Source organism: Prunus mume, linkage group LG5, assembly GCF_029339155.1.
Source record: "Prunus mume cultivar Tortuosa linkage group LG5, ASM2933915v1, whole genome shotgun sequence".
In the NCBI taxonomy this organism is placed as follows: Eukaryota; Viridiplantae; Streptophyta; class Magnoliopsida; order Rosales; family Rosaceae; genus Prunus; species Prunus mume.
This window is the reverse complement of record NC_142702.1, coordinates 21,553,601-21,571,503: the sequence shown is the minus strand read 5'-3', so window position 1 is coordinate 21,571,503 and position 17,903 is coordinate 21,553,601. Positions and strand designations below refer to the sequence as shown.

At 35.6% G+C, this 17,903-nt stretch overlaps 3 protein-coding genes across 4 annotated transcripts; all 3 read left to right on the top strand.

Moving 5' to 3' along the window:
- Positions 1–43: 43 nt before the first annotated feature.
- Positions 44–3,059, top strand: LOC103332103 (MATE efflux family protein). Its single transcript, XM_008234801.3, is given in 8 exon segments — positions 44–322; positions 686–1,311; positions 1,450–1,506; positions 1,677–1,842; positions 1,844–1,916; positions 2,089–2,207; positions 2,471–2,557; positions 2,703–3,059. Coding segments are annotated over 8 exon segments (1,509 nt in total). The 5' UTR covers positions 44–46; the 3' UTR covers positions 2,808–3,059.
- Positions 3,060–7,676: 4,617 nt separating this feature from the next.
- Positions 7,677–12,206, top strand: LOC103332104 (ARID/BRIGHT AND ELM2 DNA-binding domain-containing protein). Of its 2 annotated transcripts, none has more exons than XM_008234803.3 (3): positions 7,677–7,912; positions 8,420–9,666; positions 10,817–12,206. In XM_008234803.3, exons 2-3 carry the CDS (start codon positions 8,428–8,430, stop codon positions 11,660–11,662), a joined length of 2,085 nt encoding a protein of 694 aa, XP_008233025.2. In that variant the 5' UTR covers positions 7,677–7,912; positions 8,420–8,427; the 3' UTR covers positions 11,663–12,206. The 2 variants fall into 2 exon arrangements, with proteins under 2 accessions (XP_008233025.2, XP_088908897.1); XM_089052771.1 differs by having other exon boundaries at positions 7,709–7,912; positions 8,395–9,666.
- A 2,457-nt stretch (positions 12,207–14,663) lies between these two features.
- On the top strand, positions 14,664–17,790 carry UBC6 (ubiquitin-conjugating enzyme 6). The gene is made up of 6 exons (XM_008234804.3): positions 14,664–14,822; positions 14,924–15,003; positions 15,514–15,628; positions 15,743–15,795; positions 15,899–16,027; positions 17,484–17,790. The coding sequence occupies exons 1-6, from the start codon at positions 14,779–14,781 to the stop codon at positions 17,612–17,614; spliced, it is 552 nt and encodes a 183-aa protein (XP_008233026.1). The 5' UTR covers positions 14,664–14,778; the 3' UTR covers positions 17,615–17,790.
- Positions 17,791–17,903: the final 113 nt, after the last annotated feature.

Sequence of the window (17,903 nt, the reverse complement as noted above, 5' to 3'; positions counted from 1 at the left end):
AGCAGAGCTACAAAGTCCAACATTAACGATTGATGGAGTCTCAGCCATGGAAACTGCAGACCTCCACCATGCACCTCCTGCATTCATTGGCTCCAGTGATGGAGATTATCCGCCCATACGCAGCTTCGCCGACGCCAAGGTTATATGTTATTTGGAGACCACAAAGCTTTGGAGAATTGCAGGGCCAATTGCCTTCAATATTTTGTGCAACTATGGTATTAATTCCTTCACAAACATCTTTGTTGGGCATATTGGAAATGTGGAGCTCTCTGCTGTTGCAATTTCTCTCTCTGTCATTGCAAATTTCTCCTTCGGCTTCCTGGTTAGCTCCTCCTGTTTCAATGTTACAAACTTCTCCTCATGCTCATGTTTCTAAATATAATCTTCGTTTAATTTTGCAATAAGGTTTTATCATTTTAAATTTCATAAACTTGTTTCAAGAAGTCTGTCTCACTTAATTGTGTTAGCTAAACTATTCCCCTCTGGGATAGGGAGTTAGAATTTTAGGGTTTCTCTTGGGGGCCATTAGCATGGTTTGAAGAAAACTGTTTGTGACAAACAATTGAATGCTTATGTGTGTGTAGAAGTATATCTATTTGGTCATTTTTGTGAGCCATTCTATTTGATTTCATGGCTAAAACTTAAAACAAACTAAGCAATCAATTAATGTTGGATGAATTTGCAGCTTGGTATGGCAAGTGCACTTGAAACACTCTGTGGGCAGGCATTTGGTGCTGGACAAGTAGACATGCTAGGAGTTTACATGCAGCGCTCATGGCTAATTCTATTCGCCACCTGCTTCGCATTGCTACCGCTTTACGTATACTCTGCGCCGGTCCTAAAGCTGCTTGGCCAAGAAGATGACATTGCAGATCTAGCTGGAAAATTCTCTATCCAGACCATCCCTCAAATGTTTTCCCTCGCCGTCAATTTTCCAACTCAGAAGTTCTTGCAGGCACAGAGCAGGGTTCAGGTTCTGGCATGGATTGGCTTTGCAGCTCTTATAATACACATAGGAATTCTCTATCTCTTCATTAAAGTTTTCGGGTGGGGAACGAGCGGCGCTGCTGTCGCCTATGATATCTCAGCCTGGGGGATGGCAATAGCTCAGGTGGTTTATATAGTTTATTGGTGCAATAATGGCTGGAAGGGCTTGTCATGGTTGGCCTTCAAGGAACTATGGTCCTTTGCAAAACTCTCCATTGCTTCAGCTGTTATGCTTTGCCTAGAAATTTGGTACTTCATGACCATAATTGTTCTCACTGGACACCTTGATAACCCTGTCATTGCAGTTGGCTCCCTTTCAATATGGTGAGCTCATATCTAAACAGTAAACCATTTTTTCCCTGTCTTCCTTTTGATTCTTGTGAACCTCAAGCTTACTAGAGTATGCCAATGAAGCGATGAATCAAACTTTTAATTTGATTTGTGTTTGATTTTCTGTTTCAGCATGAATGTGAATGGGTGGGAAGGCATGCTGTTTATTGGGATCAATGCAGCCATAAGGTAAGGAACTTTCCTGTTGTTTATACCGCATTAGCTGACCAAGTGATGTAATAGTTGATGTGTACTTATTCTTACATTAAATACTATGGCTGAAATGGTAAATAACTCATCAATTGTCATATCATGTGATCAGTTTATGCAATGATTTCATTTAATTTACTTCCTTGCAGCGTTCGAGTCTCCAATGAGCTCGGATCAGCACATCCTAGAGCTGCAAAATACTCAGTCATTATCATCATCCTCGAGTCTCTCCTCATTGGGCTATTTTTCGCAGCGATTATCCTGGCAGCCAAGGATCATTTTGCTATCATCTTCACTGACAGCAAAGAGATGCAAACAAGCCGTTTCTCGTTTAGCATTCCTTCTCAGTGTTACAATGTTGCTTAATAGCGTTCAGCCTGTTATATCAGGTAAAGTATTCTCTTATCAGACGGTCTGACATTGAACAACAAGTTATGATCACTGATTCACGATTACATATAATCATGTCCAAATTTTCACTCAATAATTCCTTTACTTATGCATCCAAATAGTATCAATCTTGGAAAAACTTGAGGTAAAAAATGAAATTTTTTTCCACAGGTGTTGCTGTTGGAGGAGGGTGGCAAGCTTTGGTGGCTTACATAAATTTGTTTTGTTATTATGTCATTGGCCTACCTCTTGGGTTTCTTCTCGGTTACAAAACAAGTTTGAGAGTGGAGGTAAACTATCATTTTTCATTGGTCATCATGCACCATTTCTTAAACAAAAGGGTTGCAACTAATATATTTTAATTGTAATAGTAAACAAGAAATTAAGGAAGAACATATTTGAAGAAAATACATCTTCATTCATCCCTTTCATTTTAATTAGCTACGAAATTTGCAATATATTTAAGTAATTTATAGGTCACACCCTTTTGCACTAATGATTAACATGCTAACAAGCATTTTTATTTTCTCGATAACGAGCATTGTTATTTTAGGGAATTTGGATTGGCATGATATTTGGGACATTACTGCAGACAATTATCCTCTTGTGCATAGTTTATAAGACCAACTGGAACAAAGAGGTAAATTATATATATTTGTTTCCCCATCAACTTTAATTATAATGTCTCAATGAGCTTAGCTTGCCATTAGGAATTAATCTTATGATTAGCCAGTATAATCTATTTTTGTGGTAAATTTAACAATTGATCCAAATTGAAATTGCAGGTAAAACAAGCCTTAGAAAGAATGCGACAATGGACTGGAGAAGAACTAGTTGATCCTAGAAAATGGAGTGGGCAAGAAAATGGACGTCAAACTCAAACTATATAGAATACAAAATCAACTTTTTTTTTTCTTTTTTTTTTCTTTTGACTGTAAATGTTTGTTATAAATAGGTTTTTTTATATTAATTTTTTGGCCAAAGTTTAAAAGGAATGGGGGCATACTCACATGCATGGGGTACCATAGGAGTTTGAACTCAAAACCACTTGGGAGTACACCAGAAGTTTGAGTCAATTCAACTAACACCCCATTGATAGGTATTTTTATTTATTATACAATCACAGAAAAGTTTAGCCAGCAGCATTCAATTACTTGCAAATGAAAATAACAGAAAACACAGAAAAGAAGAGTCGATATAATGGAGCGGGATCTGGTGCCCTCGTCATCCATGTTCGTACCACCAGTCCATCTTCTATACCCATCCCCGCCCATTAACAAATATATAATAAAAATATAATGTATAATATAATATAATATAATATATTAAAAACATAAATTTCCTCATCCTTATCATGTTCTCTAATTTTTCCCCAAGCACATCCATTTACAAACAATGCTTGGTACTTACGATTGAATTTAAGGTATGTTGAAGTAAGAAATGAAGCTAGGAATTTTTCATTTTGCGGGGATTAAAATGGATATGTTATAAGTTGTTGATATGTTATCATTTTTGTGGGGCTTTTAATGTTTCTCATAACTAATTCATTTGCTGTTTTCAATCTGAACACAATTTCAAGGTTGACTTCCATTTCTTACTTCAGCATACCTTGAATCTAACTATCCAATCTGGTCCAAACCTAGCCACCGAACGTGGCCTTGTAAATGTAAAATTAGTTTGGGATAGAAACCACTACAAAGTAAACTTGACTATGGAACAATTACAAAAGGAATAAGAAGAACACATCAATCTCTCATCCCTTATATTTGGACCAGGACCCAAAGTGCAAACTAAGGGGTGTATCCAATTTAAATTTTTAATGACTTTTATAGAGTTCAAAAGTTTGAAGGTATTCAATTTTGATTTTTAAAGAGTTTATAAAAGTTCAGTGGTATTCAATTGTGACTCTTAAAAAGTATTTAAAAGTATTTAAAAGTTTGGTGGTATTCAGTTGTGACTTTTAAAAAGTCTTTAAAAGTTTGGTGGTATTCAAAAGTTAATGACTTTTAAAAAGCTTATTAAATGAATGACTTTTCCATACTTTTTAGGCTAATTATTAATAGCAAATTTTTTTTTTGTGTAAACTCTTTAAAAATCAAAATTGAATACCTCCAAACTTTTGAACTCTATAAAAGTCATTAAAAGTTTGAATTGGATACAACCCTCATCTTCCAATAAAATTCTCTTTATTAAGTATTCCAATTTCTCCTTAAGATAGATAATTATCTCTAATCATCTTAATTATCAAATTTTCAGATAAAATCAATCTTATAAATATTCTAATTGCCTTGATTTCATATATCAAGATAATGATCGCATTTTGAATTAAATCAAATCATATATAAGAGATTCTCTAGGGATGGCATAAATCTTCGTTGGGCTAGGTCCCCGATCCTAATAGATGCATATTTTGAGGGAGGGTACATGGATTCCCGAATTTTAAAAATTCCCCATCGGGGATGGGCCAGGAAGGGATTGTTATCCCCATACCCATACTCGGCCCAATAGTGTTATATATATATATATATATATTTAATTTAATATAATATAATATAGCCATGTATGATTATGATGTAATATAATATTTATTTAGTTTTGTCAATTTGAATTGAGATTATTTTGAGTTGTTGAGCTGAATTGCATAATTCAATTGACGGCTCGTTGGGAGTACTTCTTCTCGAAGCGCTTATGCCAGTAGCATTTATGACATAAGCGCTTCTACAAAGAAGCAGTTTGTCTTTTGGATGTCACATTTAAAAGTGCTTTTACACTATATAAAGTTGCTTTTAATATTTTGTTGAGTGTTTGACTGACATAGTAAAAGTGTTTTTAAAAATACTTAAAAAAAGAGTAAAGAATCTCAAAATATTATAATAAACATAGGAAATAAAAATAAAAATAAAGAGAAAAAGAAAAGAAAATAAAGGGTATTTTGGCATTTTTTAAAAAAATAAATATGGGTATTTTCGGCATGTTAAAAGTTTTATTAAAGGGAGCCAAGTGCTTCCTTTGTTTTTGTCCCGCAGTGCTTTTAAGAAAAAGCACATCTCAAGTGCTTCTTCCAAAACCACTCCAAGTGGTTTTGGATCTCACCCAAAGCGCTTTTGCAATTTTTGCCAAACACCATTTTTAAAAGGCAAAAGTGTTTTTCACCCATTTAGAAGCGTTTTTCGCTGCTCCAAAAGCACTCCCAAATGAGCCCTGATTGTAATTAAGTTAAATGATAATTTAACATGAAATTAAAGTGTTATAATGTAGGATAAATATTTTTCTTAATAAAAACTAGGGATTCAGTGCGAGTTTGGGAGGTAGCCCTCAACGGGGACGGGGATTCCTCGATTTTTTTTATCGGGGATATGGAAGGGGACGAGGATGGTATTGCCATACCCAGCCTTGAAAGGGCATGTTTCCATATATATATGGGATTCTCGATTTAGTGATTTAGTGATATTTGATTCTTCATCCGATGAAATGAGTGAAGGTGCAAAAATTGAGTGAGGCATTAGGTCATGATCAATCGGAACTGCAGCAAGGCGGGTCGAGGCCGAATTCGCCATTACCATCTCGATCCCCCAACCATGGTCTAAAATGTCGATGATATCGGAAATATCGGTAGTTCAAAAACATGGAAATTTCTATGTAAATATCGGGATATTATCGATATCGATAAAAATTGAATAAAAACCATGGAAATTGTAAGAAAAACTTGAAAATTTTTATTGAAACTTTGGAGAATGTTTATTTAGTCAATTATCTATTAGTTTATAATAAAAAAAAAATAAAAAAGAAGGAAATGCATTACATGATGAATTTAATTGATTAAAGTTGATTATACAGCGAGCTAGCAAACACTATGAGTGTAGAAAATATGTAGTAATTAATGAAAAAAATATTAAACACACACCATAATCATTTATATATAATGATTTACTACAATATTTTATACTTTATACATTGCATGGTAAGATACATGAGTGATTTAGTACCACATGGAATTCCTATAAGGTTCAAATTTTTCACTATCTTCATCATCTCTATGTGTAGAGTAAGCGTATTGTGAAGAGTATTCATCAAATGATAAATCCCCAAAATAGTTTTGCATGTAATTGTTAATATGCCACCTATATAAATATAAATATTTTGAGTATATTATCACTAAAACATAATTGATATATGGTGATTAAGGTGTTGGAGGACTAAAATGGGAGGTGTTCAAATCCCCTTTGTGTTTTTTTTTTCCTCCCTTTTTTTTTTTCCTTTACATCGATATTTTTGATATTTTAGTGACATTACACCGATATTTTGACAAAATATTACTGAAGTGTGAGCGAAATTATCGACATCGATATTTTCGATATTATTGTCAATATTTATACGATATGTATATAGATATGTTTCGAAATATTCATAATTCGAAAAAATCGAAATATCCTCGATATTTCATCGATATTATCGATATTTTAGATTATACCCCCAACAAGGCCCCAATAACTATTTCATTTATAGTATTTTTCTTAATAAGCAATTTAATACATGTAAAGTGCAATAAAACGTAAAATACCGATTGCCCGTGTGGGTTTTCTTTGTAGTTTTTATTTTCTCAAAGAAAAAAAGGTACCTCAGCTAAAAAAACACATGTAAAATGCAACATATAATCATACAATTATGCTATTAAAACAGAAGTACAAACACAAACTAAAAAGCTTAAACGTGTAACAGGGTAGGAAGTGTGGCTACGCCCAGAGGCTACTAAGGATCAGAGAAAATTGTCATGCCTAAGGATTCGGATAAATCCAAAGTTCAATTCTCTGCAATATAGCCATAAAACAATTTTAGGTGAAGGCATTATGCATTGTATGACAGATTTTATAAAGTTGTTGAAATTCCCAATTTAGGTAAACAATCTCAAATATATAGGAATCCTTGTAAAGGAAGTCTTCTATTATAGGAGGATTACTTGCCACATAAGGTGGTAATGCCTTATTATTGTGGTAATCCTTATCAAGAGGATTTATTTCCATCTTGAAATGAATTGTTTTAGGTTTATTTTTTTAAATACGATTGATATTATGAAGGAGAATCAAACACAAGACCTCATATGCATGAATGAAGCCTCATAACTGCTCGAGTTACAAGCCTCATAATCGCTTGAGTTACAAGCCTCTCGCATTTTAAACTATTTAATTACTATAGCAAAACTTTGACTTTAACCTCAACTTATAACTCAAAGATGCCAATTCTCCTATTTCTTTCATAATATTGTCTTTATCATGCCCAACCTTTTTGAAATCAAACTCATGCTTAGCTCTGTTTGTCGTTCTCTTTTTTCCTTTTTTCTTTAAAAAAAAATTAAGTAGGAAGATTTGAACTTGAAACTTAGAAAGAAAAAAAAATTAAGTATAATTGTTTTGAAAATCGTCCAATATATTCTTAGGTTCTCAAGTGGTACAACACTCACCTTGTGCAAAAGAAATTTTCATTTGATATGGATCTTCAAAATAGAGTTATTATTCCAAGGACATTCCTAATGAACAAATTTAATATTTCCCTTCTTAAAAAAAAAAAAAAAAGAAGAAGAGACTTTTCTCCACTAAAATCACCTCAACCCATAACATCTATAACTCAACCACCTAGTAAATAATTAACCAAGGTTAGTTGATGATGGCAGCTATAAATAAAGGGACTGTGACCCTTCCTCTCAAAAACCCTATTAGCTTTTCAAAATCTTATAATTTGCCATCAAAAACTCTCCCCCTCTCACATCTCACCAAAAAAAATAAAAGAAAGAGTTGGGTTTGGGTGGAAATATAAAGAGAGAGAGAGAGAGAGATAGAAAGAGAGAGAAAAAAAAAGAGAGCTAGAGAAAGGGAGAGAGGCCAAAGCCCAAAGGTCAAGAATCAAAGACTCAAAGAGGACACCACCACCCACCAAAGGGTCATCAGTCATCAAAATCAAAATGCAAAAACCCCCACAAAAAAATACAAGAGCAGTACTGGTATGGTTTCTCTTTTACTCTTTCTCTCCATTTGTGAGGACCTAAATTATTAGGTTGGCCTAAATTGTGGTTTTTTGTGTGGGTCTTTCTGTTTTTCCTTCTGTTCAAAAACATGGAAATTTTTATGCCGTCTCTTTCTCCCACACATACACACAAGCACACACCCAATCATCAATGACTGCAATAAAAGAGGGAGGGAAAGCGCGGGACTGAAAAAACAATTTGAGATTTTCATGGGGGGTCCAAACTCCGAAACTCTGTACTTTGCCTTTTAAGCCCTAGATAGATCTATTTTCCCGCCAAAATTCCATATTCCATGAACGACCCAGATGCTTAATTGTCACTGTTTTCATGTATATATATTATCAAAATCATTCGTTTTGTTTTTAATTTTGAAGTCTTTTTCTATTGCCTCTCTGTGTGTGGTTTTGGATTTGTTTTGTTTTTGGAAAAAAAAACAACCACCAACGAATTGCTTTTAGGGTTTGAATTCGAAATCCATGGCAGGGTGGTCGATGGTAGCTGATGGGTCCGCTTTAGATTGCGCCAAAACCCCGAAAAAGAACGAGACGGACGGCTTCTCGGTCGATCTTGAACCACAGTCGGAAGCTCCAGAACGCTGCGTTTTAGACGTGCCCCATAAGCTCCGATGCTGGTTCGATCAGTTACTCGGGGTTTTTCTGAAAGAGATCTCTGCCCAGGGCTTGCTTCGGCCTTTGCCTCCAATGATCGGTAATGGGCAGCGTGTGGATTTGCTTAAGCTATTTTGGGTTGTGAGAAAGCGGGGTGGGTTCGATACCATTTCGAAAATCAGGGTATGGGATTCAGTGGCTAAAGAGTGTGGCTTGGGTTGGGGTCTTGGCTGGGCTGTGAAGTTGGTTTATGTCAAGTATTTGCATTTACTCGAGAGGGTTATAGAAAATAAGGCCTTGGAATGGAGTGTGGATATTAGTGGCCTCGATTTGACAGAGCAGTTCATGGACTTGGAGGATAAGCTTACAAAGGTTTTTCCGGAGATTTCTGATCAAAAGGTGAAAGATGGGGGCTACCCGCATGTTGAATTGTCACCTAAGAATTTTAAGGACAGTAATGAGGTGGGAAGTGAGGTAGCAGAGTCTGATAGGCTCAAGAAAAGTGTTGTTAGTGAAGCGTTCTTGGACTTGGATTCAAGGAGGGATGCTGGAAATTTTTGCAATGGTGATGTGCCTTTGTCAGGTGGTGCCATGAAATGTACGGTTAATTTAATGAATAAGAATTTGGATTTGACGAACAGCATGGAGGATGTCGGGAAAGTGTGTGACAATGGTGAGGTAAGTGAGGTGGGGGAATCTGGTAGAGGGAAGAAATACAATGATTGTGATGAAGCTGTGATTTTTTTGGATCCCTCTCCAGGTGAAGTGAGTTCTTTTCGTAAAAGGAAGCGAGGGCCATCCTGTGGTAGTGAGGTGGGGGAATCACGTAGAGGGAAGAAATACAATGATATTAGCAATGAAGATGCGGTGATTTTGGATCCCTCTACAGATGAAGAAGCAAATTCTTTTTGGAAAAGGAAGCAAGAATCATTGTGTGGAATGCTGAATTGGGTTAGAATGATTGCGAAGGATCCTTGTGATCCTGCAGTTGGTTCATTACCAGAAAGGTCGAAGTGGAAGTCCTTTGGGAATGAGGAGAACTGGATGCAGGTTTTGTGTGCTCGAGAAGCCATCTTTGTGAAGAAGCATGCTGATTCAGGTGCTGAACAGTCTAACTGGCAGGTATTTAACATCATATCTTGTGTGCTATAATTATTGAGATAATTGGAAAATTTTCTAATCTTGTGTATAAATTTTGATATGCTCTGTTCGTGTATTTTTCTGCAAGCACACATGCACACTTTTTCTGTTTAATTTTGGTCATGCTTTTATTTGATTGCCTTCATTTCTGTAACTGAATCCAATATGCTTTATTAGCTTTTGCTCTTTTTGGATATGGAATGCTATCATTCTATTAATCTCATGCATATTTATCAAATCGAATTCTGTCAATTTGATTTATGGTATGTTGTTGAGTATAAAAAGGGGCTTTTCTTTCATTTTTCCAGAAATGTGGGTTTATAGAACTTAAAGATGTTGTTTGAAGAGTCCCCTTCTATTGAGGGATCTCTCAAATTAACTTATTTGAGGGATACCTTGTGGAGCCCACTTCGCTTTGTATTTCAATGATCCGAACCATCTATTTTCCAAGTCTTCGTTCATAGATTCTTGAAAAAAATTAGACAAACCGTTGTCCATTAAGACATGTGGTTATGATAATAAATAGATGAATGTGGTCTTTCCAAAAAGACACTAAAATGACTACCATTTAAATGGTTCAATGATTTTTTATTTGGATGATTTTTTGCACATATGATTTTTGGGGGAAGACCTAAAAAGTTGACTGTTCAGATCAGTAAACTACTATACAAAGTAAACCCTACAAAGATGTCCCTCAAACTGAATCTCCCTAGCTGTTTAAATCTTTCAGGAACGCGTTGCTCTATTCTCCTTGCAAGACAATTTAACAAACAGTTGTATCTTTTGTTTTTGTGAAGATGCTGCCAATACCTGATGTGTGTTCTACTATGTCATGCTAAACTGGTGTGCTTATTTGTTATCAGCTAGTTAACATTTTGTAACGCTATAGCTACGTAGCATTTTTTTGGGTCAGGTCAGTAACTCCTTTTCATTTTCCAAAATGTAAAACAAGTTTTTAACCTTCAGATAAAAATATATTGACGTACCTGTACACAGGTTGTGTAATATATGTTTTATTTTATTTCTATCTGATGTCATGGTTACTATATTAAGATATTGTTCACACTGATAAACGACGTAAATATGTTCAGATGTTTGCTTTTTTGACATTAAATCATGTTCCCACTTGTAGAAGAATCAGAGGATGCATCCAAGCTTGTATGATGACCATTTTAGCTCATCTTACAATCTTAGAGAGAGGCTAAGGTTGGAAAAGAAGCTTCTTTCTGGGGGGACAATGCCACAATCAAGAACCGGTTCAGAGTCATCCTCGCCCAGTTATAGTCCTGACATGGCAGGGATGGAGGATCAGTTACTTGGAACCAGTGATTTCACCGGTGTACTTGACAGATATCCTCCAAGCCACATTCCACTGGGGTCAAATTATCAAGCTCATTTACCTGAATGGACTGGTGAGGCTTCTGAAAGTGAATTGAAGTGGTTGGGGTCCAGGTTTTGGCCATTGGAAAAACCAGAGCACAGATATCTAATTGAGAGGGATCCTATTGGAAAGGGAAGACAAGAATCTTGTGGCTGCCAAGTGTCAGGTTCTATAGAATGTGTCCGATTTCACATTTCTGAGAAAAGGTTAAGAGTTAAGCTAGAACTGGGGCCTGCTTTCTACCATTGGGAATTCAATCAGATGGGCGAGGAAGTTGGGCTCTCTTGGACAGCGGAAGAAGAAAAGAAGTTCAAGGACATAGTAAAGTCAAATCCTCCTTCTCTTGGGATTACCTTTTGGGATCAGATATTCAAGTCTTTTCCTAAGAAGAGCAGGAGAGAATTGGTAAGCTACTACTTCAATGTCTTTCTCTTGCACCGTAGAGGATACCAGAACAGGTTTACTCCAAACAATATTGATAGTGACGACGAAGGATTAGAGTCGGGATCAGTAACTAATGGTTTTGGGGATGAAGAACGCAAGCCATCAAAATCAATTTTAAAATCCCCACACAAGCCACATGCAAAATGCAGATAGCCATCTGAAATCTGGCTTGCAGTTAGATACTTTTGTTTTTGGGAGAATGAGAAGCCTAGTAATTTTGTGGAATGCTTGGAAAGAGTGTTCAAGATAGACAATCCTCTTAGTGCGCCACGGCAGAATCATCTGTGTCTTTGAAATAGAAATATTGGGTTATAAAGATTGTCATTTTCAGAAGTGGTTTTGAAGGGTTTTAGTGACAAACATGGGCTTGGAAGCGCAGCTGTGGCGATGAAAGCAGCAATGATGCTCTCTAAGTCTGGTTTCCGTGATTTCATCTTATGAGATATAGTTTCATGTCAATTCTTGATTACCAATCTCAAATATGAGTCGTTTTGTTTTTTGCACATTTCATTTAGGTTTTTGACAGCAAAAGCTTACTGAAAAAGAACCCTTTGGATGAATATAGGGAACAGATAAGTGGTTAGATGTAGATCCTGAACAGTGGTACGGTGAAGTCAGGTTGTGGTCTCCGTGACAGAACTTGTAATTGCAAATGAAATGGTTTTTTAAATTGGTTAAAGGAACGAGTTTTACCTCAGTCATTTTTGTTTTGGTTTCTGCATTCTTATGTGTCCCTAGTTTATTGTCAAATAGTCTGATCAATGCTTTAAATGTATTCCTTGGTTACATAGCCCATATCTCGGGTCCATTATCTCACATTCACACACATGTGGGAACAGATTTGTGTAGTTCTTTAAAATCTTATTTATTTTACCGATATAGAAAATAAAATTACTCACATAGTTGTATACAACCGATTACGGGGAAATTGGCTCTATTTCTCCCCAAGAGATGCTTTAGTCTGTTATGGTAATGGTATGCATTAATGTATGTATATGAACAAGCTTGCAGGTTGTACTCGTATGTGTTTGGGTTAGATTTTGGGCGCTTGTTGGATCATTATCTCTGATTTTTAAGCTGCTAAACGAGGATTAGGAAATTTTTAAAGATTACAAATCCTAATAATCAAGAAATCAAGAAATGAAAATAATCTGATTGATTCATGGAAATCGAGATGAGGATATGATTTGAGTTTAGGAGAATCAAGGAGTATTTCTAGAGATCTTATCTGTGCACTGCACAAAAGAAAACCCAATGTCTTTTCTTTCTATAGTCAACTCCATTAGATTCTTTTCTTTTAGTTGATGAATGCTCTCTCCTGTTCATATTTTTGAAAAAAAGAAAGTGAGAAAAAAAGAAGAGAGAATGAAGCATCCATCCACGCAAGCATTCAATGAATCTCAGGTTAGACACTTTCAGTGGACCACGCAGGTTTTTTTTTTTTTTTCACAACAAAATATAGAAAGTTGGTCAAACAAATCTGCTGTATCCTTTAATTAATAACAAAGTTCGTCACAACTTTTTTTTAAAGAATATTTCTTTCAATTATATAGTATTTTTCTCACCACTTTAATCTAAAGTGTATTATCACCACTGTTCTCAACACTTGATACATGTCCATAAGCATAATCATGGTTCCATAAATATAAGCAAATAGTTAACTATGATTAGGTGCGTATATATTTGTACTATCGCTTCAATCGCACACATGCACTTAATTAAATTCTTAGTTGAAATGAAAGAATTTGTAGTTCAAATAATTAAGAGTATTTATCCATGTATATAAAGTCATGTGGTGGATTCTTATTTTTCTAATATCAGAACTCTCTTTTAAACAAGTTCGATTAACATTTCTCAAGTTATTTTCCATATGAATGATTCGTCTCTATATGAGGACTTTTCAATCTGGAAGCAACTTCAAAGAAGCTCGTGGGTTTAATTAATCATTCCACACGCCAGCTTCCAATTGTTGAGCATGGTTTTGGGGCCATGGGACATGTGTTTGAGTTTGGTCCATGTGACAATAACTTGTTTCACTTTGTTTTTCAAAGTTTAGATTCATACGTTAGTTTGTAGGGAGACTGTTGATTTGTGAGACTAAAAATGAACACGCATGCAGAACAAGTGATAAAATAAAATTTGTAAAAAAACTTATCAATATTTAAAAATAAAAATAAAAACAAAACAAAATTAAGGCCTGGTAGATGCGAGATGTGCCAATAAATAAACCAAAACTTGCCCTTGTGAAATTAGCAAGTGATGCAAGCAAGGCAAACTTGCTTTGATTGGCAAGAGGAAATGCTGATTAGGTTCTTTATGTCAAAATCCATCTTTTGATGTAAAGAAGGCCCGTGAGTTCTAAGAATGTGCTTCACCCACTCGCCAAGCTATACCCCAGGCTTTAATCTAGGTGACCCCACATGATCATGTTGCCTTCAAGATCATAAGGTCATATCTAATCCAAGAGAATGGGTGGGTGCTATATTTTGTAGCTAGGGTAATGGAAGAATTACTTAGTTTCAAATGGTTTGGCATAATTGATCATCACATATGAATGTTCCTTTTCTTCCATTACCCCAAGTTTTAATAAAAATTAAATGACCATTTTACCCCTATGTAAAATTAATGAAAATAATTCTGATTAAAATAAGTAATTCTGATTCTCTTCCACTATAGACCGGCCATGGCACAAAGGTCATTTAAAGTTGGCCCTTTCTTTTTATAATTGTTTATTTTTTTCCTTTCCAAATTTTGAAAAGATAAAGAATTAAGGATGTTTTGGGAATTTGCTAGAATGTGTTGTTGGGAGGAAGCTTAGGAGTTCGTTTGAGAGTGATTTTGAGACTGTTAAAATTAGTTACGGGGAGAAGCATCAACCATAAAATCACTTAAAAATACTTAAAGTGATTATATGAAGAAGTGATTCTATATAAAAGTAATTATTGACCTATCCGAATTACTCCCACACGAAGCCATGTCTTTTTATTTTTTGGTTGAATTAGGTGTAATGGGGTGAGTAATGTTTGGGTGAATAGAATCCCTGACAAAGGAGGAATCTTTGATGAAACTGTGAGCCATGTAAAAAATTGCGTATTAAATTTCAAATGGGTCCTACTAGAAATTTCAGCCATCATTTTTATTATCTCCTAGTTTCACTTATTGTTGTCTGAACCGGTTTTGGTTCTTTAAGTTTGCTAGAAACTCCTCTCCTCATAACTCATAGGCTCATAGCATAGAAGAACAAAGGAGAAAGATTTGCCACTAAAACCATGTCTTCCCCAAGCAAACGCAGGGAGATGGACTTGATGAAACTGTGAATTTTCTGATTAATAGTCTCATCCAAAAAATATTGAATATTTTTTTTCCTTTTTGTTGTGGCTTATCTTACCTGTTCTTTCCCTTGTGCTTTATCAGGATGATGAGTGATTATAAGGTAGACATGATCAATGATGGAATGCATGAGTTCTATGTAGATTTCCATGGACCCAGTGAAAGTAAACTTTCATTACCCCTCTCTTATTTTCTAATTTTTAGTGCTTCTACAAGATATTTTTTTTGCTTTTTAAGTTGGTTTCTGTTATGGGTCTTTGCTAATTTTGATTCTCTATTGATTTAGCTAAGTTGGCAATTTTTAGATGTTATCAGCTGTAGATTATTTTGCCCCAAAAAAAAAAAAATCTAGTCCCTATCATTTTCTTTTACTGTATATTTTGGAATTGCAGTTTTGTTCTCTTCTATTTTATCCACTTTTTTTTTTTCCAGTTACTACTTTTGATTGCAAATCTGGAAGAAATCTAGCCCCTTGATGATCATAAAGAAATTAATTTGCTCTTTGTTTCTTGTTATAACTGTGTTTGACAACAGCTAAACAAATTTGTTGTTTGGCCATTGCTCTATTTGGCTTTGATAATTTGGTTTGGGAAATAGCTACTTGAATCTCCGGTAAATTTTCTCTTCTTTTCGACTCCGTAATCCCGTTTGCTCCATATCATGGATTCTGGCAGGTCCTTATCAGGGAGGGGTGTGGAGGATAAGAGTTGAATTACCAGATGCTTATCCCTATAAATCTCCCTCAATAGGCTTTGTCAATAAGATCTACCACCCAAATGTTGATGAGATGTGAGTAATAACAGTCAAGAATTCATGCTATTGTAAAATGTGCAGCGTGCTCCATTAACCAACTCAAAATAGGAAGTGTTCAATTCTAACTGTAATGATGGAATTGAATTTCAGGTCAGGTTCAGTTTGTTTAGATGTTATCAATCAAACGTGGAGCCCCATGTTTGGTAAACACATTTAACTAGCCACCTCTTTAGACTGAAATCCAAGTTTCTTTCCATTTTTATGGTTGACTTTATTGGTCTCATATCTACAAGCCTGTGTTCCCAGATCTGGTGAACGTATTTGAAGTATTCCTACCACAGCTTCTGCTGTATCCCAATCCATCAGACCCTTTGAATGGAGAGGCTGCCGCTATGATGATGCGCGACAGAGCTGCTTACGAACAAAGAGTTAAAGGTATTGATTGTTTTTTAGGTTCTTGTTTCCCTGTCATGCATCTGTGTTGTGCTAGTTTGAGATTTGTTGCTGGCTTGTATCCATGTTAAGATTAGTGCTGACAGGAACATATGGATTCTTCATATATGACCTTTCCAATAGTGTTAAACCTTGTGTTTGTGGAGTATAACTCTGAGTGTTGACATAACACTGCTTGTCTTACTCTTGTAGATGTCAGCTTAAATTGTGTTGAGTTGAGAACCTTGCATTGTGTTATGTTTGAGAAGCAATCATAAATTTCTCCATTAATAAGTCATGCATGTGCATTACCAAACATGAAATAAAATTATGCATGTATACGCAGAATTTTGTCTCATGGATGAGATGTGAGCTTTTACTGACATCTAAACCTATTAACATATCAGACAATCTGAGTGCCTTGTTTAGTGCCTTTTGATTTTGTAATTATCATTGTACTTAAGGTTGGATTTTAATCATAACCGAGGAAGCATTCAATACACTTCTTAAGTATCCATGCTGCATGGCGGTTAACCTTCATCTGTACTGTGATGTTGTTTAAAAACAAATCTTCAACACTAGAAACAGTTGAAGCCGCCAAAACTGTGTGTTTCAATGAGTGAGAAAATGACAGGCCTTGTTTTATTTGTATTTGCTAGCATAAAAACCTTCTCTCCAACAATACCTTTGATTGAAAACTAGGAACAATGGTCGATCCAAACAATCTTCTTTAAGGATTCATTTGTTTTGTAAGTTGACACTGGAGATGTTGCAATTGATGTGAGCGAAGGGGGCGCTAGTGGTAACAACATTTCTGGTTTTGATAGTATAGTAGTTTTTCTAATTGGAATGGGATTAATGATGGTCAAGTAGTGGTAATTTTAAATCTAGTGGATATTTTGCTGATCTTGGCTATGTGTTATGATGTGTATGGGGAATTAGCCTTTTTTTCTTCGTTCGACCCCAAAAAAATATCTGATGTCCATTGTTTCCGAGAACATTCAAATGCATGCCTAAACATGACTTTGTTGGATTCTTGATTGATTAGTCTTTGACAAGCAAGACGAAATTTTTGTGTTTTATTGGACCGCTGGAAGGTGGATCTGGTAGAATTTGATGTGGAATTGTCACCTTTAATAGCAAATTAATTGAATTCTAAACTGGATTGGATCCGGGCAAGCTAAATCTAACACTAATTTGGTAGAAGTTTGTTTGACTTGCAGTGCCAAGTTCAACTCAAATCAAATTCTTAATTTAAACATAGACAGGTGTTGGGGGAGGGGGGGGTGGCGGTGGCGATACTTTTTGATTGGGTTTAGCTTGAACCTATGAATGACCAGTACTTACACATGACATTGTGTAACTATCAGTCATTGATAGATTGGGTCCCGTTGATATATACAGCTCTTGCTTTGCATTCCCCATAACTTTTGACGTGACTATACTATCGTTCCTACAGAATTCTGTCAGAAGTATGCTAAGCCTGAAGATATAGGAGCTGTCCCAGAAGACAAATCAAGTGATGAGGAACTAAGTGAAGATGAATCTGATTCTTGTGATGATCAAGTGGCAGGTCAAGCAGATCCATAGGGATTTCTGGTCTTTCTTTTAAAATGTTTGTATGTGTACATGATGTTGTAGCCTTTTCTTAATTCATCCCCAACTCCAAAGAAGACTGGATATTGGGAAGGGAAAGAAATTCCCCAGCTTGTATTAGTTTCCTTTGCCCCCCTGTAAATAAATGTACTGTTGGTTTTCATGCTTCAGTCTCTTGTTTGTTACAGCTTGGAGAGTGGTGAAACCCATCCATAGTTAATTTGGCAGAATGGTGGAGTTTGGTAAAGTGAATTCTGTCACTTGGAATTAACTATGGATAAGG